General features: G+C 39.1%; 2 protein-coding genes across 2 annotated transcripts; one reads left to right on the top strand and one right to left on the bottom strand.

Moving 5' to 3' along the window:
• Positions 1-267: 267 nt before the first annotated feature.
• Positions 268-13,816, bottom strand: LOC104606206 (sucrose synthase 2). Its single transcript, XM_010271296.3, has 15 exons — positions 13,171-13,816; positions 12,905-13,037; positions 12,612-12,763; positions 12,294-12,486; positions 11,939-12,057; positions 11,626-11,842; positions 11,268-11,366; positions 10,967-11,140; positions 9,187-9,303; positions 8,878-9,044; positions 3,991-4,215; positions 2,926-3,247; positions 2,598-2,842; positions 2,358-2,496; positions 268-2,196 (listed from the first exon to the last, which is right to left on the bottom strand). The coding sequence occupies exons 1-15, from the start codon at positions 13,263-13,265 to the stop codon at positions 2,158-2,160; spliced, it is 2,436 nt and encodes an 811-aa protein (XP_010269598.1). The 5' UTR covers positions 13,266-13,816; the 3' UTR covers positions 268-2,157.
• On the top strand, positions 13,653-22,985 carry LOC148800771 (uncharacterized). The gene is made up of 13 exons (XM_088903839.1): positions 13,653-13,750; positions 17,777-17,867; positions 18,414-18,541; positions 18,586-18,649; positions 19,097-19,341; positions 19,417-19,594; positions 19,694-19,922; positions 20,126-20,349; positions 20,482-20,772; positions 20,875-21,399; positions 21,567-22,001; positions 22,170-22,298; positions 22,551-22,985. Exons 1-13 carry the CDS (start codon positions 13,653-13,655, stop codon positions 22,983-22,985), a joined length of 3,072 nt encoding a protein of 1,023 aa, XP_088759965.1.
• Positions 22,986-26,265: the final 3,280 nt, after the last annotated feature.

The raw sequence follows: 26,265 nt of genomic DNA, 5'->3' as shown, positions 1-26,265 counted from the left end.
TGAAGCCGATCAGCGGCAGTCGTTTCATCTCTCTAAGGTCCAAGCTTCATGTCTGCCTGGACATTTCACTTGAGGGGAAGTATTAGATCATGCTTATCTCGATAGTCTCCTACTCAGATTGGCATCATATTGTAGATAAAGTTCTACTCAGATCTTCCTCATCCTTACTGTAACTTATCTTTCTTCTTGAGTGTTGTAACCTATCTCTATATCCTAGTGTTTGTATTGTACTCAAACTACAACAGACTACTATAAATACACAAAGGGTTCAATCAACCTAATCATCGAATCATTACTCAATGTCAATATTCTTGCTATTAGTATTCTATCTAAGCCAAAGCAAGAAAAAGCAGAAAAACAAACGATACAAATTAAAAGTTACCAAACAAACAAAGAAAAAGGCAAACAGAAAAGATATCAAGTGTTCACTGAGCTATCTCAGACGCTAAACAAAGAGAACATCACAAAGAAGTGTAGGAGGGAATCCAAAAAACCACTCTGGAACTTGATCTGCCCAGGCCACACTGCTTGGTGAGCTGCTTCATTACACAAACCTGAACACTATACCTTCAACCAGCTTTAATATATATTTCAGAAAAAAAAAAGTCTCCTTAGGCCACTCTGATTCAGACGACTTGAGGCAAGAGATAAGGTGTTGGAAGTCACTCTCAAAAACTACAGTCAAAAGACCAGCCTGTCTTGCAAGTAAAACACTTTCCTTCAATGCAAAAGCTTCTTAGAACAGTGGGGACACACAGCTACAGCCTACAGCACCCCATTTTGCAGCACAAAAAACTTCCCTCCCATTTCTGATTACTACACCAAAGGATGTAGAACCTTACTTATCAAAATACGCATCAGAATTAGCTTTGAATCACCCTTGTTCCGGCAGAACCAAGCTGGGTCTAACCATGGATCCGTTCTGCTGAAAAGTTGTCAAGGCCTGCTGAAACAAACTCCAATGTTCCATCTGTAACCTTTTAACACGCAAGATTATAGAGGCTTTACAATTAGTGCCATCAAAATTCATACTATTTCTGGCTAACCAAATCTGCCATAGCATGTAAGCAGTATAAACAAGTAATTCCTGTTTCTCAGAGCCAACATCCACACATTTTGTTACCCATTCTGCATCCAAACAGAAGAAGAATCTGGGCCAGCAGAAGAATCAAACTTATACCCAAAGATACTGCCAAACCAAGCTGCCCTGCCATAGTTACATTCAAATAAAGCATGCATAACAGTTTCATTTGTGCTGGAACAGACCGGACAAACTCTGCATAAGAAGAGCTCCACCTTCGGTTCAACTGGAATTTTCCAAAGGCTTTGAGAATTAATATTTCTCACCACTGCTGCTTCACAATTGCCCACTTAGCATTAAGCAATAGAAGATTGTTGGTTTGTGATTAGTGGCTTCACGAGAAGCCTGTAGCTATGGACATTGGAGGTTTGGACACTTTGAAAACAAATCAGCCAAGGAGGTGCGGTGCAGTATCGTGTATCCAACTCCAACATGGATGGAACTGCTCTGCGGATCAAACAAACCTTCCAATGCCATTACATGGAATCCCTGACAAGAAATATATGGCAGTTAATATGGTTTGCTGAGGGCCTACATCTGGGCCATATTCCTTTCAAATATGCATGTGAAAATAGCACCAAACTTCTGTCCCATGACTGATGAATACATTACTAGGTGCTGCTTGAGATTAGCTTCTATCACGAATGCACAACTGGCTTCTGGCCTTGCTGTCCGCAAAAACCATTTTGAGTAGCAATTGAAAAGCAACAGTGAACAACCTTACATTGTCCCATATGATACAAGTATTTTAGCTTTTACAATTAACATTATTCAATATTGTACATAACTCAGCATTAAACTGACGAGGAAGGAGAAAAGAGGATTTGGGAAATCAACCCCTAAAAACAAGACTTCGATGATACTGAATGATGATGATGATGAATATTCACAAGGTGCTGAATTTTGATCTTCTATCATGTGCATGCATATGTTCATCTAGAAAACATCTGGGATCCAGTCAACTCCACCAGAATCAACTTGAACACAACAGAAACTTTATTCAAATTCCATTTTAATCTAGCAGATATTTCTTTATTCTTCAGTGACATAAAACTCCTTCCTGGAGAAATCTGCATCTAGTTTTCATCGTCAACTGCCAGTGGAACAGATTTTACCTGAAAGACACAAGAGGGAAATTAACTTGCCTCTACCATACCATGAAGCATCTAGGTTATTAAAGCGAGGGTGACTGATTGTTGAAGCAAAGTATATTGTTGAATGGATTATCATCATTTAGTATGCATAAAAAAGCAAAGTATATTGTTGAAGCACTAACCAGATCCCGAAACTTTAAAATGTAGAACATCTCCAGGTATCTCCGGGTCTCCCGTCTTTCAAGCTTTGACACGTACTTCCAAAATCCATAAACTCCAGCAAGGGTCATTAGCCTTTCAGAATAGATATTCCATGTATACCTACAAAATTACTTGCAGAAATGGTGATATTGCAGGAAAGCAAGGAAGTTGAAACAAAGATCAAAATATGAAGGTAAGAGATCTACATCAAGAAAGAATACCTTTCACAGATTCGTTGAAGCCCTGCTTCAGAGATCTTAATCCAGTGGTCAGGGTCATTCTTACACTGTTCAAAGAAATCAACCATAAGTGCAGCAGCCTGGTCAGGGTGATAAGGATCAATATTGAAGCCTGAGATACCATGTTCAATAATCTCAGCAGGTCCTCCATGACAAGTGGCAAATGTTGGCAAGCCACAAGTCATGGCCTCCACAACTGTAAGCCCAAAAGCTTCATAAAAAGCAGGCTGCATAGAAGCAATATAAAGAAAGTTAAATTTACCATAGGTAGTGTGGAATCAAAAGAGTGAGCAGAGCCATCAATGTTTACCTGGACAAAAGCACCTCTTGTGTCAGCAATGTAACGATAGAGCTCACCATTGCGTGCCCGATTTGTTTGGCCAGATAACCAACGGAACTGCCCATCCAAGTTGTACTGCTTTATGAGGCCATGCATCTTCTCAATCTCTTCTATTTCTTCCCTGTCGTTGGACTTCTTCACATCATTGTAACCAGCAACAACAACAAGGTTTGCCAGTTCCCTTAGTCTGGAGTTCCTACCATAGAACTCAACCAGACCTGTTATGTTTTTCACTTGATCGAGCCTCGCCATGGAAAAGATAATGGGCTTTGAGTGATCACTTAAAGTACCACTGCAGTTGCACAAATTGCCAGATTAACAAATGCTGACCAATCGTTACATCATCAATTTTTGCAAGAAGCACCTTATTTATTCACTTTAATCCTCTTACTATTTAAAAAAGATACTACACTTACCTCAAATATTAGCGTTTACAAAGAACCCTCCCAAGTACTGAGTTTAGGAATACCCCAACCCAGTAGGAAATAAAAGCTTGGATAAAGTATGATAACACATTCAAAACCAAAAATATTCATATTCTTCAGATCAAAACAATAGTTTGCAGACTCACAATTTTCAAGAAATATTTCATAAGGGCAAAACTGTTATAATAAACAATAACACCATTTTTGGCTGGATTGGTGCAGAACCAAGATTTAATCAGCCAAACCAATGTTGACTCTAGATATCCTCAAGTCTGATTCAAGAACTTCCTAGTTATCAGCAATTGACAACTATATAAAAAACTTGAATAATTAAACAGCACAAATAAAAGAAGTAGCTTTTCATTTTTTCCATGATTTATTTTGTAAAATGGTTCAATAGTTGCTAATCCTTTTTGCCTTATTCTAGAGATTCACCCAGCACCAATATGCATACATTTTCTTGTACGTGTGCTACATTCTGTGCATCTAAGAGCTGTCTACAGAAGAAGAATAATAAATAAAAGGTGACAAGTTCTCGTAGATGCGTAAGTTGGCAAAAAAGGTATAATTAGGTACTTGCATGTGTATCTATAAAATACAACGTACTTACATGTGTTCATCATTCTGCTCTGGGTCATATAAGAGCTTTTCAATTGAACCATGTAGAGCAGTAAGTCTCTTTTCTTTATCTGAGTATGGGAAGTAAATAGTCATATCTGCTCCTGGAGAGACAATATTGAACTTCGGATCAAAAACATCAATGCCATGGACAACTCGGTACAGCCCCGGAAGAGTGAAAGAGGCGTGGCTCTCATACTGCCCAACAGTATTCTTGCTGAAATAAATAGAATACAAGTTAAAGCAGTGGCATGTTTTATTGCTACTTGCTATACAAGTATTGAAACTAGCACAGACACTGCTACTGAAGTTCACCAACAATGATTGATTTGATTTAAGTTATGGATGCACTCCAGATGGTGGAGCAGTGATGTTTCACGTTCAAGTAATGATAACAATATTCACAATTTCACATCAATTAATTTGGAATGATTTCGATGACAAGAACATTATGTTTTATGTTGCACTAGTCTCCTAAAATTTTCAATTAAATGTGGTGGATGATCCAAAAAAAGAAAAAAAAGAAAAACATCTGTGTGCTTGAGAACTGATGCTTCATGCAACTATCCAATACAAACAGGTAAAAAAACATACAAAAATAATTTGTGGCAACTGCAGATAAATTTGCAAAATAATGTCTGCATGAGTAAGCTGGGTTTGAACATGTGACCACATGATTGTAAAGTAGAAATGGTCCATCTGATCAATGCTTTTGCATAGAGCGAACAGTGACAGAATGCAAGTCAGGTTGAGATTTTTAAGACTTGAACTCAGATCAAAGCAATGCAAAGAGAGTGATGCTAAAAATCAATTACCATTAAAAACTTATAAAAATGAGTTTTTAAAGAAAAAATAAGAGAATAATCATAACCCTGATCTGGTACTTGAGCTACTTCAAGGGAGCTCAACCTCCTGAAATAAGAATGAGTACAGAGAGGGAGAGAGGGATATCTGAATTATTCTCTTCTGATTCAATTGGTTATAAAACAACCTTTATATGGTAATGTGCTCATGCATTCTTCATGTGATGGAAGCTAGTTGGGATGATGTGGCCTGCTGATGTAAACATATTTAATGGGAGGCAATGCATGTCTGTTATTTCTACCCGAAGGACCATGGACTTGGGCTGGAGCAGCTTGGGCCTAAGGGTGTGAGTCAATTCGGGTCCTAACAAATAACAAGTTCAGACAGAAATTTCAATAATTATCACACATCACCATGCTCTGTTAGGGTTGAAACCTACTATAAAGGACAGATGATCATCATCATCTAAGCCTTGTCCGAACTATATGGGGTTGGCTACATGAATTCTGTTTTTGCAATTCCATTTTGTTCAGTGTTATATTCATTGTTAAATTATGGGTGCTTAAATCATTTCTTATTACTTCCACCTAATTCCTTTTTGGTCTACCCCTAGCTCTTCTAGCCCTTTTAACTTGTAAAAGATCACTTTTTCTAACAGGTGCTGTAGGTGGTCTCCTATGCACGTGACTAAACCATCTCAATCTACTTTCTGTCTTTTTTTTTTGATAAATAAAATCATCTTTCATTATTTCAAAGATTGGTTACATGAAAATCCCCTTGGAGGCGCGAGGTGCTGCCTCTCCAAACAGCAAATACATAAACTACAATAGAAATTGCATGAATGTTAATTTTAAATAAGAGTTACAGTTGCACCCAAAACAATATTTCCCTACTTGTCCCTTGTTTTGCCAAGACATCGGCAAATGCATTAGCTGATCTCCCAACCCACTATACTGTTATAGACATATTTCTTGTCAGCCATTTGAATTTCTTTAACTCATTTTTATAGCCCCAAGTGACATCCTCTGGATTATTTAACCAATCCACCAACGTCTTAGAATCCCCTTCAATCAGAAGCTGCTCCACGCCCACTTCTTTTGCAAGAAGTATTCCTTGTATTGCAGCTAACATCTCTGCCCGGATAGAGTTCCCAACACCTAAAGGGACAGAGTAGAGTAAGACGACCTCTCCAGCCTCATTCCTCAGTACACCTCCCATCCCAGAGGGACCGGGGTTACCATAGCTACTCCCATCAAAATTCAGCTTCAAAGAACCAAGAGGAGGGGGGACCCAACTAGTCAATACTCTTACCTTGGAGGAGGAACAACTTGCTACTAATAGTCAATCCTTCCAACAATCAGTAAAAGAGAAATGGTTAAACAATTCTAGGGTCTTTAGCCATTGTATTGACCTGTACATAATGCAGTCCTTTAAGGCTTGACTGCTCCTTCCTTTTTCTTGGAAGATCCTGGCATTTCTTTCTTCCCATACTATCCATAACAATGCTGCTCACGCGCACCTCCACATTTTCCTTCCTCTTTTATGGGGCCAAGAGAAAAAAGAAGGGTTAAAGGTTGTGCTTACTTCTGCTGGCATATCCCAACTACAACCAAACAAAGATAGAAACCAAACCCAGAGCTCTACAGTTACACTAGAAGATAAAAATAGGTGATTACAATCCTCACCATGAGATCTGCAAAGAATGCACCAGTTTGGTGAAATACAAAGGACAAGTCTTCTCTTTTGTAAGTTGTCCACAACACAAAGCCATAACCATGGGGGGACCGGCCTACACCGGACTTCCTTGGAAGGGAAACTTTGTTGAGAGGATGTTTGGCAAAGGAAATTGAAAAAGGAACCACAAGAAAAAGACCCATTGGGGTGAATGGCCCAAATCCTCTTATCAGGCTTTGAAGGATCCAACCAAACCAACAAAGAAGAGTAGACAAACAATCAACTTCCTCATCCCTTAACCCTCTATGGAAACCAAAGTCCTAAGACATCACTGACAAATTTAAAATCGACTGAAGGAATTTTGAGATCACCTCTTTTTTATACAAAGAAACAGAGTACAAGGATGGAAAAAGGTCTTTTAGAGGGAGATCTCTAGCCCAAATGTCCTCCCCAAACCGAATAGAATTACCAGAACAAGCATCATACCTGACACAACTGAGGAACTGCGGAAGAATTTTATGAATTGCTTTCCATGGTGTAGCTAGATTAGCCCTCCTTGACGCACCAACATCCCATCCACTATCTGAACATCCAAGAATACTCTTCATCACTTCGTGCCAGAGTCTATCTTGCTCCAAAGGCCACCTCCACAACCACTTCCCTAACAAAGCTGAGTTCTTTTTAAGCACATTCCTAAGTCCTAATCTTCCTTCCTCTTTGCTTCTACCCACAACCCCCAACTAATTAAGTGATCTTTTATACCTTCTTCCAGTTCCCAAAGAAAATCTCTCATCAAATTTTCCAGTTTCTTCGCTTCCCTAGATGGTACCCTAAAGACAGAGAGGTAATAAGTAGGTAGATTCATGAGGGTAACTCTTATCAAAGTGATCCGCCCACCCAAAGAGATATAATTTTCTTCCACAAAGCTAATCTCTTTTCGATCTTCTCCAAGACTGGGGTCCAAAACCTACTCTCCTTAGGGTTTGTCCCTAACGGAAGCCCTAAGTAGGACAAAGGCCAAGAAGAAATGGAATACTCAAGACAATCGGAAACCGCCTCAACCTCCTCAAAGTCTAGATTGACTCTGGCTATGCAGCTCTTTTCTAGATTGATTTTCAAATTGGAAACTCCTTCGAAAGCTCTAATCAATTCTTTTAGGTTTCCCACCTTCTCATTGAAGCCTCCATCACAGAAGATCAACAAGTCATTTGCAAACTGAAGGTGAGTTACTGGAATTCGGTTTGTGCCTATTCTCCATCCCCTTATCACATCTTCCCTATCAGCTCTAAATCTACTTTCTGTCATTTTATCACCTATTGGAGCTACTCCTAAGTTTCAGCATATGACTTCATTTCTAACAATGTTCTTTCTTGTTTTACCACTCATTCATCCAAACAGTCGCATTTCTACCACAATCATTTTTTTGACATGCTATTTCTAAACTGCCCAACACTTTTCTCACAACCTAACAAATGATGTTAATGTTTAATATTAACAGTTCATTAGAAAAGGCATGGCAACAGAATGAAGGTTTAAGCTAAAACAAGAAAATACCTGTCTAGCAACATTTTTCACAACAGAAGGAAACCTAGGACCCAATTGGTAGGAGTTCATGGTTTTGCAAGGTTTTCCTGAAAACTGAATCATGCTGGACCCCTTGCACATGGCAATCTGTTCGGCTTATATAGTGTGGCTTTCTTATATTGTTTCTGCTTACCTAAAACTTAGTCATCCATACTTTGACATAATAGTAAAAGCTTGAGATTTGCAAAGTTGCATTTGTAGTAATTACAGGAAGATAAACTTCCTGTTTACAGGGATTAATTAAATTAAGTGTTATAATTGATACAGTACTTGACATTCATGATATTTCAATTTGGTTCAATTGACCATTCACATAAACAATCAGAGACTTCATAAGCCAATGGAATCGGAAGCCCCTGCCATAGGTCTCAGACAGAATTTCAAATTTCTTATATGGTCTTTGCAGTGATGATATCAAGTGTATCAGAAATGCAACTTTAGTTTAAAACTGTTCCTAGTGAATACACCAAAGTTAACAGATTGCACACTTATCACCCCAGTAGAAGTGCTTAACATATCAATAAACTTAGGAAAATACCATATTAGATACATGTTTTGGACATTATATAGCTGGGATAATGCTTTGTTCAGTTGAGTTGACTTGAGGTACACATGTTTTGCTAATTCTACCAACAAAGAGATAATTAAGAGACACATTATTAGAAACAAAAAATAATTCTTCTTTTTCTTCTTTTAGACTATCTGATCTCAAAATAATATTATAGGGTATATAGGATGACACGAACAGTAAAATTTACACCTACGATACTAACCATTTGAAATAAATAAATAAATGATGACAGTTTAAGGGGCATACGTTCCTGCAATCTCTTGGTATGTACTTGTGATGATAAAATCTGCATGATTCATGGCAATTAGATCAGCAGTAAATTGGCATGAGAAATGGTACTTGTCCTCAAACTTTCTCCAATATATGTCAGAATCTGGATATTTTGTTTTTTCCAATGCATGAGCAATTGTACACTGCATGTAAATCACAACTTTAAAATTACATTCCATCTCCTAATATATACTTATGACTGTCATTTATAATGAACAACAAGCAAAAGTAAAACAAAGAAAAAAGGGAAAAAACAGGTAAAAGTAAAACAAAAGCATAACGGACCTGTGTTATTCCTAGCCTATGAGCTAATAAAGATGCAACAAGATTCCCATCACTGTAGTTGCCTATGATCAGATCTGGAATACCCTGTAGCTCAGCAGCAATTTCACTTGATGCATCCTAATAACAACAGCCAAATGATAAGGAACATGCCATAAACATGTAAATAAAAAATATAATACTCCACTTCAGCAAATAGACAACATAATGAAAAGTTTTAAGTTTACTAAACTCATAGAATCTACTATTTTTTTTTGATAGGAAACGGTAACTTTCATTAGATAAAACTATAAGAAACAACTGTCACCTTCAAAGTAAAAGGTGACCCCTGAATAACAAAAATGTTACAACACTGCATAAAACAAAAATTCCCATAGGAAATGGTAACTCTCATAGAATCTACTAAAATTAAGGCAAAGAAAAGGACTTCTACAGCTAAACATCAGAGAAAATTGTAAGGGAGTTACATTCTATGTTGCCCCAAGACAGGTACCAACATGAGCATGGATATGGATTTAAGAAACAGAGATGCAACTCTCTTTTTTCTAAGATCTAGATGCAAATACAAATATGGGTATCCCAATTAATATGCTTATATCATGCTTATCTATCTAGTGTATACATTTAAACCTAAGTATCATTCTGATACTTGTATCTCTCTAAATTTAATTAAATTTCGAACATATATGATTTTTTTATGTATAATTTGTTAAAATATGTTATTTTATATATTTTGAAGTGTTTACTGATATTAAGTACAATCTACAAGTTTCCATACGGCATCTGTTGTTGTTTCAGGTCCAACATCTTGAGCTAATCATATATCAGTATTCTTGGGTATTATAAGTTAAGTTATGAACATCAAATCAACATGTGGGTTAGCTGACTCCTTAGCCAAACAAGGGGTTATGAGGCACCAATTGTTTTGGGCATCCTTGTAACTTAGACTTGTAATAAGGGATTGACACTCTGGTTAGCTTACAGTAACTTATCCTTCCTGATGTATTTTCTAAAAACCATGCATATGATGAATGATCTTCAACAAAATGTCACTAATTATCTCTCTTCTTTGATAAGTTAGAAACAGTATAACTGTATTCATCATCAAAAAGAAGATAGGACCACTTATAATAAGGAAAGTTTAGATAAAATATAGTAGAAACAACTCTCCCTGACGACTGGATAAAGAAAGAAGTATGTCTGTAATGTGAAATCTAGCATTAGACAATAATCCTAATGATTGTTCCAAAGTGACCAACTCTAGAAAATTTTTAGACATCTTTTACCTTGTAACTAAACACCTTCTCCCATTGTCATACATATAAAGCCTCAAATACTATATTATAGATGTCAAGCATCAAGTTCTATTTTGCCTTGTTTTCTCTCAGGGCATATTTTGCGCTTCCTTACTGTCCCACCTCGACGTGAAAACAATTTGGCACCAAGTTATCAGTATGTTAACTGCCTGACCACAAATATCTCGAACTTGCTATCCCATCCATGATGCCCAAAAGGCAACATATGTTGACTGACTCATTTGCCCACAAATATCTTGAAACCTTTTTTATAAGATGCCTCTGCCCTAAAATTTTGAAAATTCTATCAATGTGAATCAAGTTAATGTCTAACCACCAATTCTGATGCACAATGAATAACAAAGATTACAAGAAAAAAGACCTAGCAATGGAGAAATCTATCAAGGGAGAACCTCTAATAGAAAAATGTCATTTGGAGGAAATACCAAGCAGCTCGTAACTTAATAGCTAAGTAAACAACATATTACCTCTGTGAATTTCTCCAGGTATGGCCACACGTCAAACCTTGAGATCCATTTCCTGAGAATTCCTTTTTCAGTCCTAAAAGGCACCCGCAAAATATGCGTATTTTCTGTCCCACTGATTCTTTCCAAACGTTGATTGCATGTTGTCCCATTTGCATCAGGTATTAAACGGGTCACCTTGGACCATAAATGAGAAAAGTGTTAGATAGATCCCAATATATCACTTACTGAGGAAGTGAAACGAATAGGAAAAACAGACTATCATTTAAATCATGGGCTAAGCAAGGGATGATGAACTGCTTACAATCAGAATTCTAGGAGTGACATTATTCAACCCTTGCCTCTGAAGTCTTAAAAGCATCTCATTCTCTAAAGCACGCACTTGGTCCAATATATAAACAATCTGCACGGAAATTAGAAAACTGAACAAAAATGTCCTATCAATGATCAAATTGTCCTACCAGTGTCCAGTGCCCATGAACAGTATGGTGACTATTACCATATTTGTCAGGCAGGGGGGGGGGGGGGGGGGGGGAACGGAGAAGAAAATGGTTTGAAGTATAAACGACATCAAAACATAGAAACAGGAAAACAGGGGATCCAAGTTTGCATTGCATATGTGATTCAGAATGGCAGAGCATGGAGAACAAGAAGCATGATACCTGCCCACCAGTGTCAGGCAAACCTAAGACATTTGCTTGCCCAAAGTAACCGTGTGGAGATACAATGACAACGTTGAATACCATTGGAATCCTCCCAAGAAACGTCTCCAAGGTAGATGGATCAGGGGCCTGAAGAATGTCCAATAGAAGACGAACCATCTCAGAGACGCGTGTTGCATTATCACCCCAACCTTTCTCAAAACCCCATTCTTGGAATCTGGATGAATGGGAAAAACCATAAATGATAAAGTAAAATCATGGGAAGCACTTGAATGGTACAACAGTTTAGCAACTATTATTATTTGTAGCTCACATGTGCTCAAAATCAGAGTATGGTGTATCAGGCGGGAGCTTAGAGAGGTATTCCTCCGCCTTGGCCAAATTATGTTGAAGTCTTGATAAGCTCTGTATCCGATCATTCAGCATCAGCGCCTGCACGTATTATTTTGTAAATTAATTTTATTGAGAATCAGTTTTGATGTAATGACCGCACAGGTAAAACAAATGAACAAAGATCTGGGAATATCAAGAACCAATTTTGGATGAAAAGCAGCATACAACTAGATAGTCTGATTAGCAGTACTAACAAATGAAAGCTTCAAAATCTGGGAAACAAATAAAATGAAAACCAAAGTGTTCTAGCCTGCAGATGCACATTTGGGACTCACATGGCCCTTATTTTTGTGTGCTCGAAGAAAATCGAGCAAAGGCTCCAAGCAGTCTTTGTTACGAAACATACTGGATGAGAGGTGACGGTTAAGGAATTGAACTCCATTGCCGATGGACGAGGATCGGCTGGGGCGAGGGAACGTTGCATTGAAGGGTTCGAAATCAAGCTCAAACACGAACTTGTCATTGAAACTGAAATAAACCCCAGACTACATTATTTACAGAACAAAAAAGCTAATTTATAGTTAATAAATTATTAGAATCCCAAGAACGAAGAGAGAGAGAGAGAGAGAGAGAGAGGTTGGTTAAATGGTTACCTGTTACAGACGAGTTGTTCCTTGAAGTGAAGATACTCGGACACGTTCAACTGCTCCACAGTGAGCTCATAGACGTTAACCCGAACATATTCCCAAACACCGGGCCTCGGACGAACCGCTATTGCGACAAACGGAGGAAGCACTATAGCTTCCTTTCAACCAAAAAGCAAATAGACAAATCAGATATCACAGTCTGACATACGTACGTCATTGTACAAGCCCACATAAGGAGAAATTAGACATCTTCTGTCAATTTTTAATATAGAAAAAAAAAAAAAAAAAACTGAGCGCACCTGGGCGGATCGGAGAACTTCACTGAAAGGTCCCTCAGTAAGCTTCTTCCTTCCTTTATCGTCTCCAACGACGTTGGCTAATTCGTCTGTTAGATGATGTGGTTGCAGAATTCCCTTACCCTGTCCCATGTACCTTCACAGAATATTAAATATGTATTAATATTATTTTCTTAAGAAAAACAATAATAAAAATAATCGAAAGCCTGAGCTTCTCCGAAAGTGTTAATTTGATAATACAGAGGAGATGAATAAGAAAGAGTTCCTACCTGGAGAGGAGGGAAACGAGTTCATTGCGGTGAGCAGAGAGGGTGTCCTCTACCCTCTCTCGAATGCTCGGAACTCTACCAAGTTTAGGTGCCATGATCTGGGTGGTGAGTACTTGTTACAGAAACAGAATTTACAATTCAGATGGCAAACCAAAAGCAAGACTGAAGAAAAAAAAATGCAGTTTTCTTCTTCTCTTTATGAATTATGATCGACGGTGAGTTTTAGAAGAGTAAGAAGAAAAAGAAGAGAGATTGAAGAATGGTAGTGGTGTCACTGGTGTGTGGTTGTACTTGGAAATTGGAACTGGAACTCTGGAAGAGTTGGTTGGAAATCAGATTATCGGATATCAAAAAGCTACGGTCTATTTATAAGGCATGGAGAGCAACGGGATGCTTGCTTTGCCGCTTTAATTTAATGAATTGAGAAGTGATCAGTTCAGAATTGTGATAGAAAGAGAGTCCAGGGGTAATGGGAACGCGTGATGGATGTTGTGTCTATTGTCTATTCTATGGAAGAATATGGATATGGATGGAGGCCAAAAGACAAAGCAAAATCCACCATTTTTGCGTCTGTATGCAGGTAATGGAGTTAGCTGGGTCTGGGCGATTGAAAAAGAAAAATGGCGTCTGATTGAAATAATACTGTGAGTTGATTGGTCCTTCTGGGTTTGTTAAAAAATGAGCGCGTAAAACTGAAGCTCTTAACTTGACTTTTAACTAAACTCTCTTGGCTCCGACTCTGTATCTCCATGGCTTTTGAAAAATCAGAAACAAAGAAAAACAAGAATCAAACGGTGGGCACCTAAAGACTAAAGTGAAAGTGATGGCGTAATGGCCAAAATCGCAATTTGCATGGGGAAGGCCGAAGGGGGAAGTGTCCTAGGCTAGAACAGGTGTTCAACATTCCTATCTTCCGTGTCCAACAACAGTCCGTCTGGTCTAATATGGCTTATTACGCCATAGACGTGAGAAGTTAGAACTGGGTGTCTGGGTCTAAAATAAAAACAGGAATTTGCTTTAGCTCCATAGGCTCCTTTCAATTAAAATTCACGTCATTCCTTGCAAACATGGGCCGAATTAGCCACGTGGCTTCTTTATCAACCATCGAATGGAGCGTCCTCCTATTTAAATGGAGCAGAAACGAAATAATCCATTCATTCTAGGGGCCCACTCACCCATACTCACTAGACTACTTCGAGCGGTTTGTTTGTTCACTATTGATTTTGTGGGGGCCCGCCCATTCACCCTATGTGTTCGTCTTCTCGGAGCGGTGGCCAGGCGGCCCAGACCCGTATGTTTTTAGTTTTAATTTATAATCAGAGTCAGAGAAAGGGACTAGAGTAGATAGAGAGCGGAGCGCGCCCACTGATTCAACTCAATCGGGTGACGGGCACGGGGTGAGCACCGCTGGGCGCCGGCCCCTTTGTTAGGCTCAGCATCATTAAAGCTTCTAGGGGTAGGGTCCCACCCTGACCCTGCCACTTTGTTTTTCCAAGACAATGCCAATGGAGCAGGACACATTGTATAGTGTATTACCATCATCATCGTCGTCCATTTGTCGTGATCAATCCGGTTGTTCTAAAACAAACCAAAAGGTCAATTTGAATGCGCATGTTGGGAAATGGGACCCACATTCTTTGGAATATGCCAATATTCTTTGAAATTCTTTAATAGTGCCTGTGGACTTGTGGGCTACGGAATGTGTAAGCCCACCACAACCAATTGACCAGATTGATCATGGACGTGCGTGCGTGATGCGTCCCTTCTTTACTCCTTTGGTGGATGGAGCCCGAAAGATAAACCCAGCAATCCAGCATTATCCAGTGGGACCGGACAGCTTTGCATTTATTAAGTCCCTTGACCTATGGAATAATATCCCAGGCCCAAGGCCCAAGAGTGTTACGTTAAATATCTAGGCAGTGTTCTTACTTCATAGGAAGCACCCTATTATACTTGTAAGGCTATAGACCAACTCCCAACAACCCGCCGGATGAGAGACACACACACATTATCCAAATTCCACAACTCTAAATTATCCATCTTATCCAATTCTCAATTATCTGCATTTGGACTTTGGAGGCTGCTATGTAATTACACAAATATCTTAATATACAAATATATCTATCTTATCAAAAGTTGTGGTGGAGGCTCAACACTTCAACTCAATATATGCCATGTTACTCTGCCTCTTTTATTCCTTTCCTAAGCTCTAATCATAGTCTTATAAAATAAACTCTAATAATAGAGAATGATAATTCATTGTACAGAGGAAAATAGGAAAGCTTGTTTAGTAGCCAAGGTTGGGTGGTGATTGAACTAATCATTGAGAAGAATCTGATGGTTGATCCAATAAATGCTAAAATAGTGAAAAATGGACGAAAATAGATTTGAGAGATGTAGATAAGATCATCCATACCACCAGTAAGAAGAAGTGAAGGGGATCTTAAAACAGCCAATCAGCCCTAGGTAGACCACAAGGCAGAATAGATTCATGTAACTATAACTATATCATATTTTTGGGACAAGACTTGGACTTGGTTGAATCGAGTTGTATGTGTGAGGAATCACACAAACCATGAAAATTACTTCCACCCCAGTTACAGATTGCATACAAAATCAATATGATCTACTGAGAAGATGTAAATTGGAATATACAACTGGTATCAGTACAGTTTGATGGTGTTTCAGAGTCCATCTGTTGGGTGAGTCCTGTTCATTGGCAGGATATGGAACATGTGGCATTAAAAAGGGTACGAAATTAGGGATATAAATATGTACAATGCAAAACCTTGTATTTTGTATAGATATTTGTATTCATACTCTTTTCTAAACTGTGCTTGAGCACTATGATCTTACGATTATCCCCCAGAGAAGAAAAATCATATGAAAAGGGCCCATGCAATGACATAATTAAGGACAATCCTCCATTAAGACTGATGTGATCCCCCCACCCAATGAAACAAAGGAAAGAGAAACCCCACCACCATGGCACCATGCCAAACGGCGGAATAAAATCCTGTTCCATGCCCACCAGGCCTCTACAACTTCTTGATTTCTTTGTTTTTTTTTTCTTTTGGCTATGTTTGGTTTAAAGGAAAAAGTAGGGAAAAGAAAGGATAGACAAAGAAACTTTTATCAATTTTGTATAGGTTTTCATGCTTTTTTCTTCCTTTTCCTACCTTTTCCTTCAAACCAAACATAACCTTTCGAGAAATTGATCTCTAACAATTCAAAAATAGATATCGTTTGGGTTTTACTCTCACAGAGTGCTTTTTCCTAATTGTGCCTGCCCTCTGCTTTATCACACAAATTCTGAAAGTAGCCTTTTCCCACACAAGAAAAAGGAATATTTTCTGAAAGAAAAAGTTTCCCAATAAAGCGAATGGATTCGCTTCAACTAATAAACAATACAAGGTGCAATTTGAAAGCTTGTACTTAATCCACTCTACAAGTAATACCCAAATCTACACTATACAATAGATTAATAGTTGAAGATAAGTGTGTGGTTAGAGGGCACCCGTTAATGAAACCATCTCAAAGAAATAGTCTGTGCATGTGAAAGTACAAAAAAACACACACAATTGATCGTGGATATTCCACATGAACATGATTGACATTTTTGAGGGGATGGGGTTGCCCCAGTTGGATCAAATTCCCTATCTATTGGGTTTCATCGCTTCATGTAACCCTAAATGTCCATTATTTTTACTATATAATTATCTTAGTTTCATGTTCGAGTCCGGAATCTGGATATGCTCCTCACCCCAATTTTTCAGCAAGTGCTTTTCAAAACTGGACCAGGATGGTCGGATCAGAAAAACCAGGAATCAGTCAGTTGTTTTACTTTAAAACCGTTATTTTTTTCTAAAACTGTTGATTTGGTCAACAAACCATTGACTCGGGTGATCAAACTGTTTAATTGTTTGACTGATTTTTATTTTTTTAATTTTTTCAATTTTTTCGTTAAAACGAGTCATAGTACATGGCAACGTGCACTTGGGCGGAATGCTGGAATCTGTCAATATGATGACTGTACCAAGAAATCAGTATGAAATGTTTAACTTCATAACCAGCTAAAAGCTAAAGGTATGGAATCTGTATGGAAATCTGACTCTACCAAGAAAACAGTATGGAATCTGTCAAACTAGGTGCCTGTTTGGAGGGCTTGAATGCAGTCACTTTTGACTTTGCGAGGTGTAGGGATGACAATTTTTTTCCTTAAAATCGAGGCCACGCCCTGAATAGGGTGGGTTTTTCCGTTTTTCCCAATCTTAAATAGGGTTAGGGCGAAGATAGGATTTGCATATAATTCCTGACCCTGATGATAAATTAATAAAATATCCATTAGAATTAAAATTGATTTTTTTAAATATCTCTAAAATTTTTCTCAAATTCTTAAAATCTTAAGATCCTATAATTTTATTTCTAAAATATCCCTAAATTGTCATAATTCAATTCTTAAAATACTCTCAAATTTCTACAATTCTATTCATAAAATATTTAGAAATTAGGTTACTTTTAGATGATTGCCTTTGGGAGGAGAAAATTCAGGAATTCTTTTTAGTGTTTGAAAGCTTAAATTGGCTCCACATTCACTTTGATGAAGCCTTCAGCACTCCGCATCACAAATTACAAGTAGTCATTCACCCATTGCCATGTCACCCATGACTGAAGATTTCACCCTTGTTGTTGATAAGGTAATAATTTGTTTGTTTGGATTAATTGGAAAGCCAAACAATAGAAATTTTAAGAAAGTAGACTTCTTAAAATGTTCTAAGGTTTTATGAGAATTCATTCTTCCCCAACTTCATCACCTAGGCCCATCACCGTTTTAGGTTAATCATGAAGCAGAGGAATTGGATAATCTATCAGCAAAAAAGGACCTTCAGCTGCAATTTACTTAAGTTCGACTCCAGCCAACACCATCACAAATCGTTATCACTAGACACTAGTCATTGCTCATGACACCACGGTAGTTGATAGTTTCAAATCTGGCTGGTTTAGTTCCATTTGCAGGTTCCAGAGGAATTCATGCGGGATCATAACTTCAAATATGGCTAATTCATCTTTATTTGCAGATTCCAAATGACAACTGATCAGCCATCTGAGGAAGTTTCCTAGCAAGTGAAATAGCATACCAGGTATTGAACTGTTTTGGAATAGTATACCAGGTCTTCTTAGGGTGGTGAATTGGTGATGGACACAGTCTATGGGAGTTGTTGATGCTTATTGTTATGTTAAAGGACAAAGTTGATAATGGAAATAGTTGGTTCATTAACAACAATCCTCCTGATGCGATGGTAGACCTGGTTGTAGGTCTACCAATAGCTGTTATTTCCAGTGAAATAGTGTACTGCATCGTTAGTGATGGGTTTGGGACTTTACTCATCATTCGTTAATATTTCTCTAATTTAGTCTTGAGGAAGAAGATGATGGAGGTCCAGCTCATGACCCACCGAACCAGCAGGCGACAGCTCACGTATTCAACATGCATTGGGTGATGGAGGCTATCGGACGGTGGATGCCAAAAGCATCCTGAAGAAGAATTCGAAGATGTTTAGAAGTCCAGTTCTTAGTTGTTTTAGTTGTTTTACAAGTTTAAATTTCCTAGTTATTCTACAAGTCTACCAGTATGTATTATAAATACTTCTGTTCTGAGTTTAATAGAGACACACAAGAATTCCTTCGCCACTCTTTCTCTCTCTACTAAGTCTATGCTTAGTCTTTACGTGAGGCTTCACGAACGAAGTCGCTCGATCGTCCGGTGCTGGTATAATCCACCCGGTCAAGTGCGTCACGCTGCATCAGGTGGTATCAGAGCGGGAGTTCTCCTAGTCAGATGGCCAATCAAGACGGTAGCAGTCGCAACCAACCCCGTGACGGAGATCAGGGGTTACAAGCTGTTTGGAGAGCAATCGAAGAGTAGCGTACAACCACTCGTAACACTGAGCAACAGTTGGCAGGGATCGCTGGACAACTACGTACTTTGTTACGAGAGGATGTTCCAAGGAATAGGGATAACGCATTGCACCAAGCCGGAGGAGACGACCATAGTAGAACAATCATCGATCCTATACCCAGGAAGCCTATTCTTGATGATGATAGCGACGACGAGTTAGAATTCGGCGTTGCTCCAGTTATTCCCGGTGATGGTAGAACCGATAGGGATTGGTGAAATCCCTGCAATTTTAATCACCATCGAAATAATGATGAATTTAAACTCAAAGTGGATATTCCTACTTTTAGTGGAGATCTGGATATAGAGAGCCTTCTAGATTGGATCACCGAGGTCGACCGTTTCTTCAAGTACATGGAGATCCCGGAAGAAAGAAGGGTGAAATTAGTGGCTTTTCGATTGAAGGGAAGAGCATCTGCCTGGTGGGAACGAATGAAGGAGACTCGGATCAGAGAAGGAAGAGGTCAAGTTCGAACATGGAGGCGTATGAAGCAATTAATAAGAGGTAGGTTTTTACCTCCTGATTATGAGCAGTATATGTTTGAGTCATATCAACGGTGTGTGTAGGGAACAAGAAGCGTGAACGATTACACCTCAGAATTTCTGAGATTGGCTGAATGGAACCAGTTATCAGAAAGTGACAATCAACAGACAGCCCGTTATTTGAGTGGTTTGAAACCTGCTATCCGAGACAAGATTGGCATCCAGATGGTTTTGAGCATGCAGGAAGCAAGGAACTTAGCTTTAAAGGCTGAGTTAATGTTTCAGGAGAGGACCCGAGCCGTAACTGTCGATGGTATAGTGGGAGCGACAACAGGCCAGCAGTAGTCGACAAGGGCAAGCCAACCCAAGGAGTACAACCCTCCCACCCGCCGAGTGTAGCTAACACTAGTAAGATCGCCACGGGAGGAAACACTCGAGGTAATATTTCAAACCCTCCTAAAGTCGTTAATCCCTATGCAAAACCTGCTCATTTTAAGTGCTTCAAATGCAATGAAGTTGCGCATAGGTCTAGTGACTGTCCCAGAAGAAAGGCAGTTAACATGGTAGAGAGGGATGAGGAAGAAATTGGTGACGACGAAGTATATTGTGGACCCGATGGAGAGGACGAAGAAGGTACCTATGATCATGAAGAGTACACATGCGTTGTGAGGAAGCTAATGCTATCTCAAAGAAGCAAAGATATCGCACAACGACACCGGCTGTTTCGCACTAGGTGTACGGTACATGATCAGTTATTTGAATTAATTATTGATAGCGGTAGTCAGGAAAATATTATCGGCAGGGATGTGTTATGAAAATTACAACTAATTTCTGAGAAACACCCGAACCCTTACACGATTGGTTGGATCAAGGAAGTCGGGGGCGTACGCGTGGAGGAACGCTTTAAGGTTCCATTCTCTATTGGTAAGTATACTGATGAGGTTTATTGTGATATTGTGGATATGGATGCTTGCCATATTTTGCTTGATAGGCCTTGGCAGTTTGATGCAGATGCCAAACACCTGGGTAGAAAGAACACATACCAGGTCGAGAAAGAGGGTGTGCGCTATACACTATTACCCATGGCAGAAAAGAACCCAACCAAGGCTTCAAAGGCAGAAGAGAGGAATTTTCTTACCATAACACATTGCCACTCTGAATTTGTAAGAGAATGTAAGGATACCCGCAAGGTCCACTTGCTGGTGATAAAGGGGGAAAGTGTGAGTGAATCACTAAGGGAGAACAAAATTCCCGTGGAAGTGTAGGGACTACTCAACGAGTTTCATGACGTAGTTCTTGACGAGTTACCTAATGAGCTCCCTCCCATGCGAGACATCCAACAGCACATTGATTTTGTTCCTGGTGCTAGCCTACCCAATCTGCCACACTACAGAATGAGTCCTAAAGAGAATGAGATTTTACGGGAGAAGGTAGAAGAACTATTGATAAAGGGGCACATCCAAGTCAACATGAGTCCATGTGCAGTACCGACATTATTAACACCGAAGAAAGATGGGAGTTGGAGGATGTGTGTCAATAGCAGAGCAATCAACAAAATCACTGTTGGCTACAAGTTTCCCATTCCTAGGCTAGATGACATGCTTGATCAACTTGATGGGGCTGTGGTCTTTTCCAAGATCGATCTCAGGAGTGGTTATCATCAGATCAGAATCCGTCCCGGAGATGAATGGAAGACAACTTTCAAGACCAGAGATGGATTGTTCGAATGTTTAGTCATGCCTTTTGGACTAACTAACGCACCCAGCGCCTTCATGAGACTGATGAATCAGGTACTACGCCATTTCATTGGTAAATTAGTTGTAATATATTTTGATGATATCTTGATTTACAGCAAATCTGTCGATGAGCACATAGGACATATCCGAGAGGTATTGAGTGCATTAAGGGAAAACAAACTATATGCTAATCTAAAGAAGCGTACTTTTATGAACGATAGTTTGTTGTTCTTAGGTTTCATAATAAGGACGGAATTAAGGTGGATGAGGAGAAAGTGCGAACCATTAGGGAGTGGCCAACCCCAACGAACGTCACCGATGTAAGGCGTTTTCATGGGTTAGCAACTTTCTATAGGCGGTTTATCAAACACTTTAGTAGTATTGTAGCTCCTATCACTGAGTGTCTGAAAAAGGGTAAGTTTCAATGGGGAGAGGAACAAGAGCAAAGTTTCGCTCTCATAAAAGAGAAGTTATGCACCACTCCTGTCTTAGCACTGCCAAGCTTTGACAAATTATTTGAGGTTGAGTGTGATGCTAGTGGAGTCGGCATAGGGGCTGTGTTATTACAAGAAAAGAGACCAATTGCCTTCTTTAGTGAAAAGCTATGCGAAGCCAGGAAGAAATGGTCCACTTATGATAAAGAATTTTATGCTGTTGTAAGAGCATTAAAAACCTAGGAACACTATTTGATTGCTAAAGAATTTGTCCTCTACACCGACTATCAAGCTCTTAAGTATTTAAGTAAGCAAAAACAGTTGAGGAGTGATCTGCATGCAAGGTGGTATGCTTTTATTGATAAGTTCCCATACAAAATTGTGTATAAGGCTGGGCAACAGAACACAGTGGCCGATGCTTTGAGCAGGCGTGTGGCCCTCATCAAGACTCTTAGTATCGAAATTGTGGGCTTTGAATGTTTGAAGGATCTGTATGCCCAGGATGAAGACTTCAAGCAGGTTTGGGAAAAGTGCATGAATTGGCAACCAGCGGGTGATTTCTACGTACATGATGGATTTCTTATAAAGGGGGACCAACTGTGCATTCCTTGTATCTCCCTCCGCGAGAAAATCATCAGGGATTTGCATGGAGGCAGCTTAGCAGGACACCTCGGGAGGGACAAGACGATTGAGGTTGTCAAGGGGCGTTACTACTAGCATAAATTGAGAAGAGATGTGACCACTATCGTGAGTAGGTGCTATATATGTCAGACGGCTAAGGGACAAACCCAGAATACCGACCTTTACATTCCTTTACCTGTTCCTACTGCAATTTGGGAAGACTTGTCTATGGATTTCGTGCTAGGCTTACCGGAGACTCCAAGAAACATGGACTCCGTCTTTGTGGTTGTTGACCGGTTCTCCAAGATGACACATTTCCTCCCGTGCAAGAAGACCGCGGATGCAACAACAACAGCCAAACTATTCTTCAGGAAAATTGTCCATTTACATGGGGTGCCTAAGACCATCACATCGGATCGAGATACGAGGTTCTTAAGTCACTTCTGGATGACCTTGTGGAGGCTATTTGACTCATCCTTGAATTTCAGCAATACAGCTCATCCGCAGACTGATGGACAAACAGAAGTGGTAAATCGAACTCTGGGTAACCTAATTCGGAGCATTTGCAGAGAAATGCCGAAGTAGTGGGACTTTTCCATAGCGCAAGCAGAGTTTGCCTACAACAACGCAGTTCATACCTCTACAAGTAGAGTTCATAGCTCTATAGCCTCAGAAGTACAGCCCATACAAGATCAATGACAATGCTTACGTAATGGACTTGCCAGATCACATGGGTATTTCCAAAACATTTAATGTCGCTGATCTCCATCGTTATTTTCCGGAAGTGACACTTGCATATCCCGATCATGACTCGAGGTCGAGTTCCTTCCAAGCGGGGGAGAATGATGGAGGTCCAACTCACGACCCACAAAACCAGTAGGCGACAGCTCACGTATCCAACATGCATTGGGTGATGGTGGCTATCAGACGGTGGACGTCAAAAGCATCCTGAAGAAGAATTCGGAGATGCTTAGAAGTCCAGTTCCTAATTGTTTTAGTTGTTTTACAAGTTTAAATTTCCTAGTTATTCTACAAGTCTACCAGTATGTATTATAAATAATTCTGTTATGAGTTTAATAGAGACACACAAGAATTCCTTCGCCACTCTTTCTCTATCTACTAAGTCTACGCTTAGTCTTTACGTGAGGCTTCACGAACGAAGTCGCTCGATCGTCCAGTGCTAGTATAATCCGCCCGGTCAAGTGCATCACGCTGCGTCAGAAGATGATGAATAACTGATATGGGGATTTTGAAATGTTTCAAATTGCATATCACATCACAGTGTGTCAAATAACTAATAGAATGCTAACAACATTCCTATATTTTAAAGTTCAAGTAATAAAGTGAGGCTACCCTACTAATCTACAATTTATCCAAAAATATCATCTATAGCTAAGATAAATTACAGACAACCACCTGTATTAGAGATATTGATACTTAACCCCCCAAACTTAAACCACCTTGAACCTTTAGATTCCAACACTTTGTCCAAAGATTTTAAAAATTGACCCGGAAATGGAACCATTCTAGCTATCGATTTTTGGGTCAGCGGTTTAACTGTCCAGGTCGAATGGTTCAAGCAATTTGGAATATTAGGGCAAATAATATTGAGGTGGTTAGGTTTTTATAAGAAAAAGAGATGGTTGTCAATTGAGAAACAAATGAGAGAAAGGAAAAAAATGAAGGAAAGAAGGACGGAGGGAAGGAAGAAATAAGGGAAGAAGGAAGAGGAAGAGGAGGGAAGAAGAAGGAAGAAGAGGAGGAGCATCCAACGTTCACTGGTGATGACAATGGCAACAACGACAGTGACAGCGGTGGCAACAGAAAATGCAAGACAACCATTCAGATCCTTGTGAGATCTCAAATATGAGATCTGAGAACTGAGGTATCAGATCTAAGATCTCTGCAAACTTGCTTCTCTCTCTCCGCCTGGGCTAGCGATTCTCGAAGTCAATGGTTTTTGACCCAATAATGGGTTAAAGGTGAAACAGAACTGATTGCTTAGACAATTTCCAAGCTGAATAGTCTGACCATCTGGATCAACAACGGTTCGAAAACAATGCTTTGCCCCCTTATATTAGCATTGCAAAAAGCCCTTAGCTGATTCATTTACCAAATCATTAACGAATACAAACATGAGAAAATCAAGAGCAACGGACCAAGTAGTGGTCCTCGCTACATTAAAAACATATTTATTAAGCAAGGTTATGCACTACCCAAACTACCATTATGTTATTTTATGAAGACCATCTTGCCCTTTTAACTTGATTCTTCTAAAATCCAAACTCTCACATGCTTCTCTCTTTCTTTCAACAAAGTACATCTTGACAATGCCTTGAGAATGATTAATCATTTTGACATTTATCAGCCTATGAAATCTCAAACAAACCATTTAGTAATCTTAAAAATGGTTTCCATGAAGTTTGTAGTGGATTCATCAAGACAGCTCAATGAAAGTGATTCAATCAAAACCTCCCAAGGAGGCTCCGAATTTCATGTTTTAAATGTTTGAGCCTGAAATGGCAATTGGACTAAACACAACTTAAGTAGATTTGGACAATGGGTTAAGGTACAACCCACCTATTCAACAACCATTTTTATACAAATTAATGGGATGAGCATGGGTCGGTTCAGTTCAGTTCTGTGGTAGGACCTGTAGGGGTTGGTTCCAGGTTTTTGGAACTAGAACCTACCCAATAAAGGTTGGTTTTAGGGCCGGTTTTGGGGTCCGTTCCAGGGTCTACCCGTGGAACCTATTCTTTCTTTACTCTCCCCATTCAATAAAAATTGAAACATGTCCTTTAAAAGATTGATTTTCAATAATAATAATAATAATAATAATAATAATAATATATAATTTAAAACTTATATTATCTTTATTGATATTGAGTAATTTAATATGTAGATTATCATAATATATTAATATATGGTTAAAAATTTGTCATTATAATTTAAGTTTTGTAAGTATTACCTTTTACATCATTTATTATACACATTCAAATATTAAAGTGAAAACAAATTGTCAAAACTTTTACATGGTTTTGTAACCATGAATGCTTGAGTTCAAATCTTTACATCCTTAAAAATATTTTGAAGTTTATTTGAAGACAAGTTTGGTTCCAAGCCATTTCCACCAAGGCCAACCAAGGTCAGTTCATTAGGTCAATTTGAATAAGGTAAACCCCGGGACCTGGAACTTACCTGGGTGGGAGTCGGTTCCAAACTACCCTATAAAAAAATTAGGTAAGGTCAGTTTAAGGCCGATTTGAAATTAGTTCCAGGTAAAACCAACCCAGTTGCTCACCCTATAACATGACCCAACCCATACCTACTCGGGGGTGGGGTGGGTGGGGGGGAATAGGATCATAGGATTGTGTGGCAATTTAGTAGGACCCATTAGACAGTTTTGATCCAACTAAAACTCATTCTTTTAAAATTAAACCAGTGGGCTTTCAACCCACGTCCAACCCACTAAGTAAACACCCACTTTCACCCATTAAAAAGTGGACGGGTTCATTGGGTTGGACCTGAAATTGTCATCCGTTTGATTCTTGTAAGCGGAATTTTTTTGTTTTTTCGATAATTGAATCTTGTAAGTGAACTGTCTCTCTTGCCTCACTTCCACAAAATTCAAAATCACCTTGATAAAACTAGGGAATGACCCCATGGTACGAAAAATTTGTATTACATGTTTTGCTGGAGATCCATTATACGAAGGGGAATTTTTCAAACATTTAGATTATGGATGATAATTTCTACCTTACCCTATTATCCACCCCTATTCCTTTCGATAGGGCAGTTTTTTTTTTCTTTTTTCTTTAATTTGAAGGGTGGATTTTGGGGGTGGGGACAGGTTTTGGGATTC

Source organism: Nelumbo nucifera, chromosome 4, assembly GCF_055504915.1.
Source record: "Nelumbo nucifera cultivar China Antique chromosome 4, China Antique-T2T, whole genome shotgun sequence".
NCBI lineage: Eukaryota > Viridiplantae > Streptophyta > Magnoliopsida > Proteales > Nelumbonaceae > Nelumbo > Nelumbo nucifera.
This window is presented reverse-complemented; position numbering and strand designations above follow the sequence as displayed.

What these genes read in the sequence shown, in the direction of transcription:
- LOC104606206 (XM_010271296.3), bottom strand. Translation starts at nt 13,265, where the DNA reads ATGGCACCTAAACTTGGTAGAGTTCCGAGCATTCGAGAGAGGGTAGAG. An exon ending in CTCGTTTCCCTCCTCTCCAG is followed by an intron (nt 13,038 to 13,170) that starts GTAGGAACTCTT and finishes TATTCTGTGAAG; the next exon opens with GTACATGGGACAGGGTAAGG. An exon ending in TCACTCCTAGAATTCTGATT is followed by an intron (nt 11,141 to 11,267) that starts GTAAGCAGTTCA and finishes TTATGGTCCAAG; the next exon opens with GTGACCCGTTTAATACCTGA.
- LOC148800771 (XM_088903839.1), top strand. Translation starts at nt 13,653, where the DNA reads ATGGATGTTGTGTCTATTGTCTATTCTATGGAAGAATATGGATATGGA. An exon ending in TACTGCATCGTTAGTGATGG is followed by an intron (nt 18,542 to 18,585) that starts GTTTGGGACTTT and finishes TCTCTAATTTAG; the next exon opens with TCTTGAGGAAGAAGATGATG. An exon ending in AGGATGAAGACTTCAAGCAG is followed by an intron (nt 22,299 to 22,550) that starts GTTTGGGAAAAG and finishes TATATATGTCAG; the next exon opens with ACGGCTAAGGGACAAACCCA.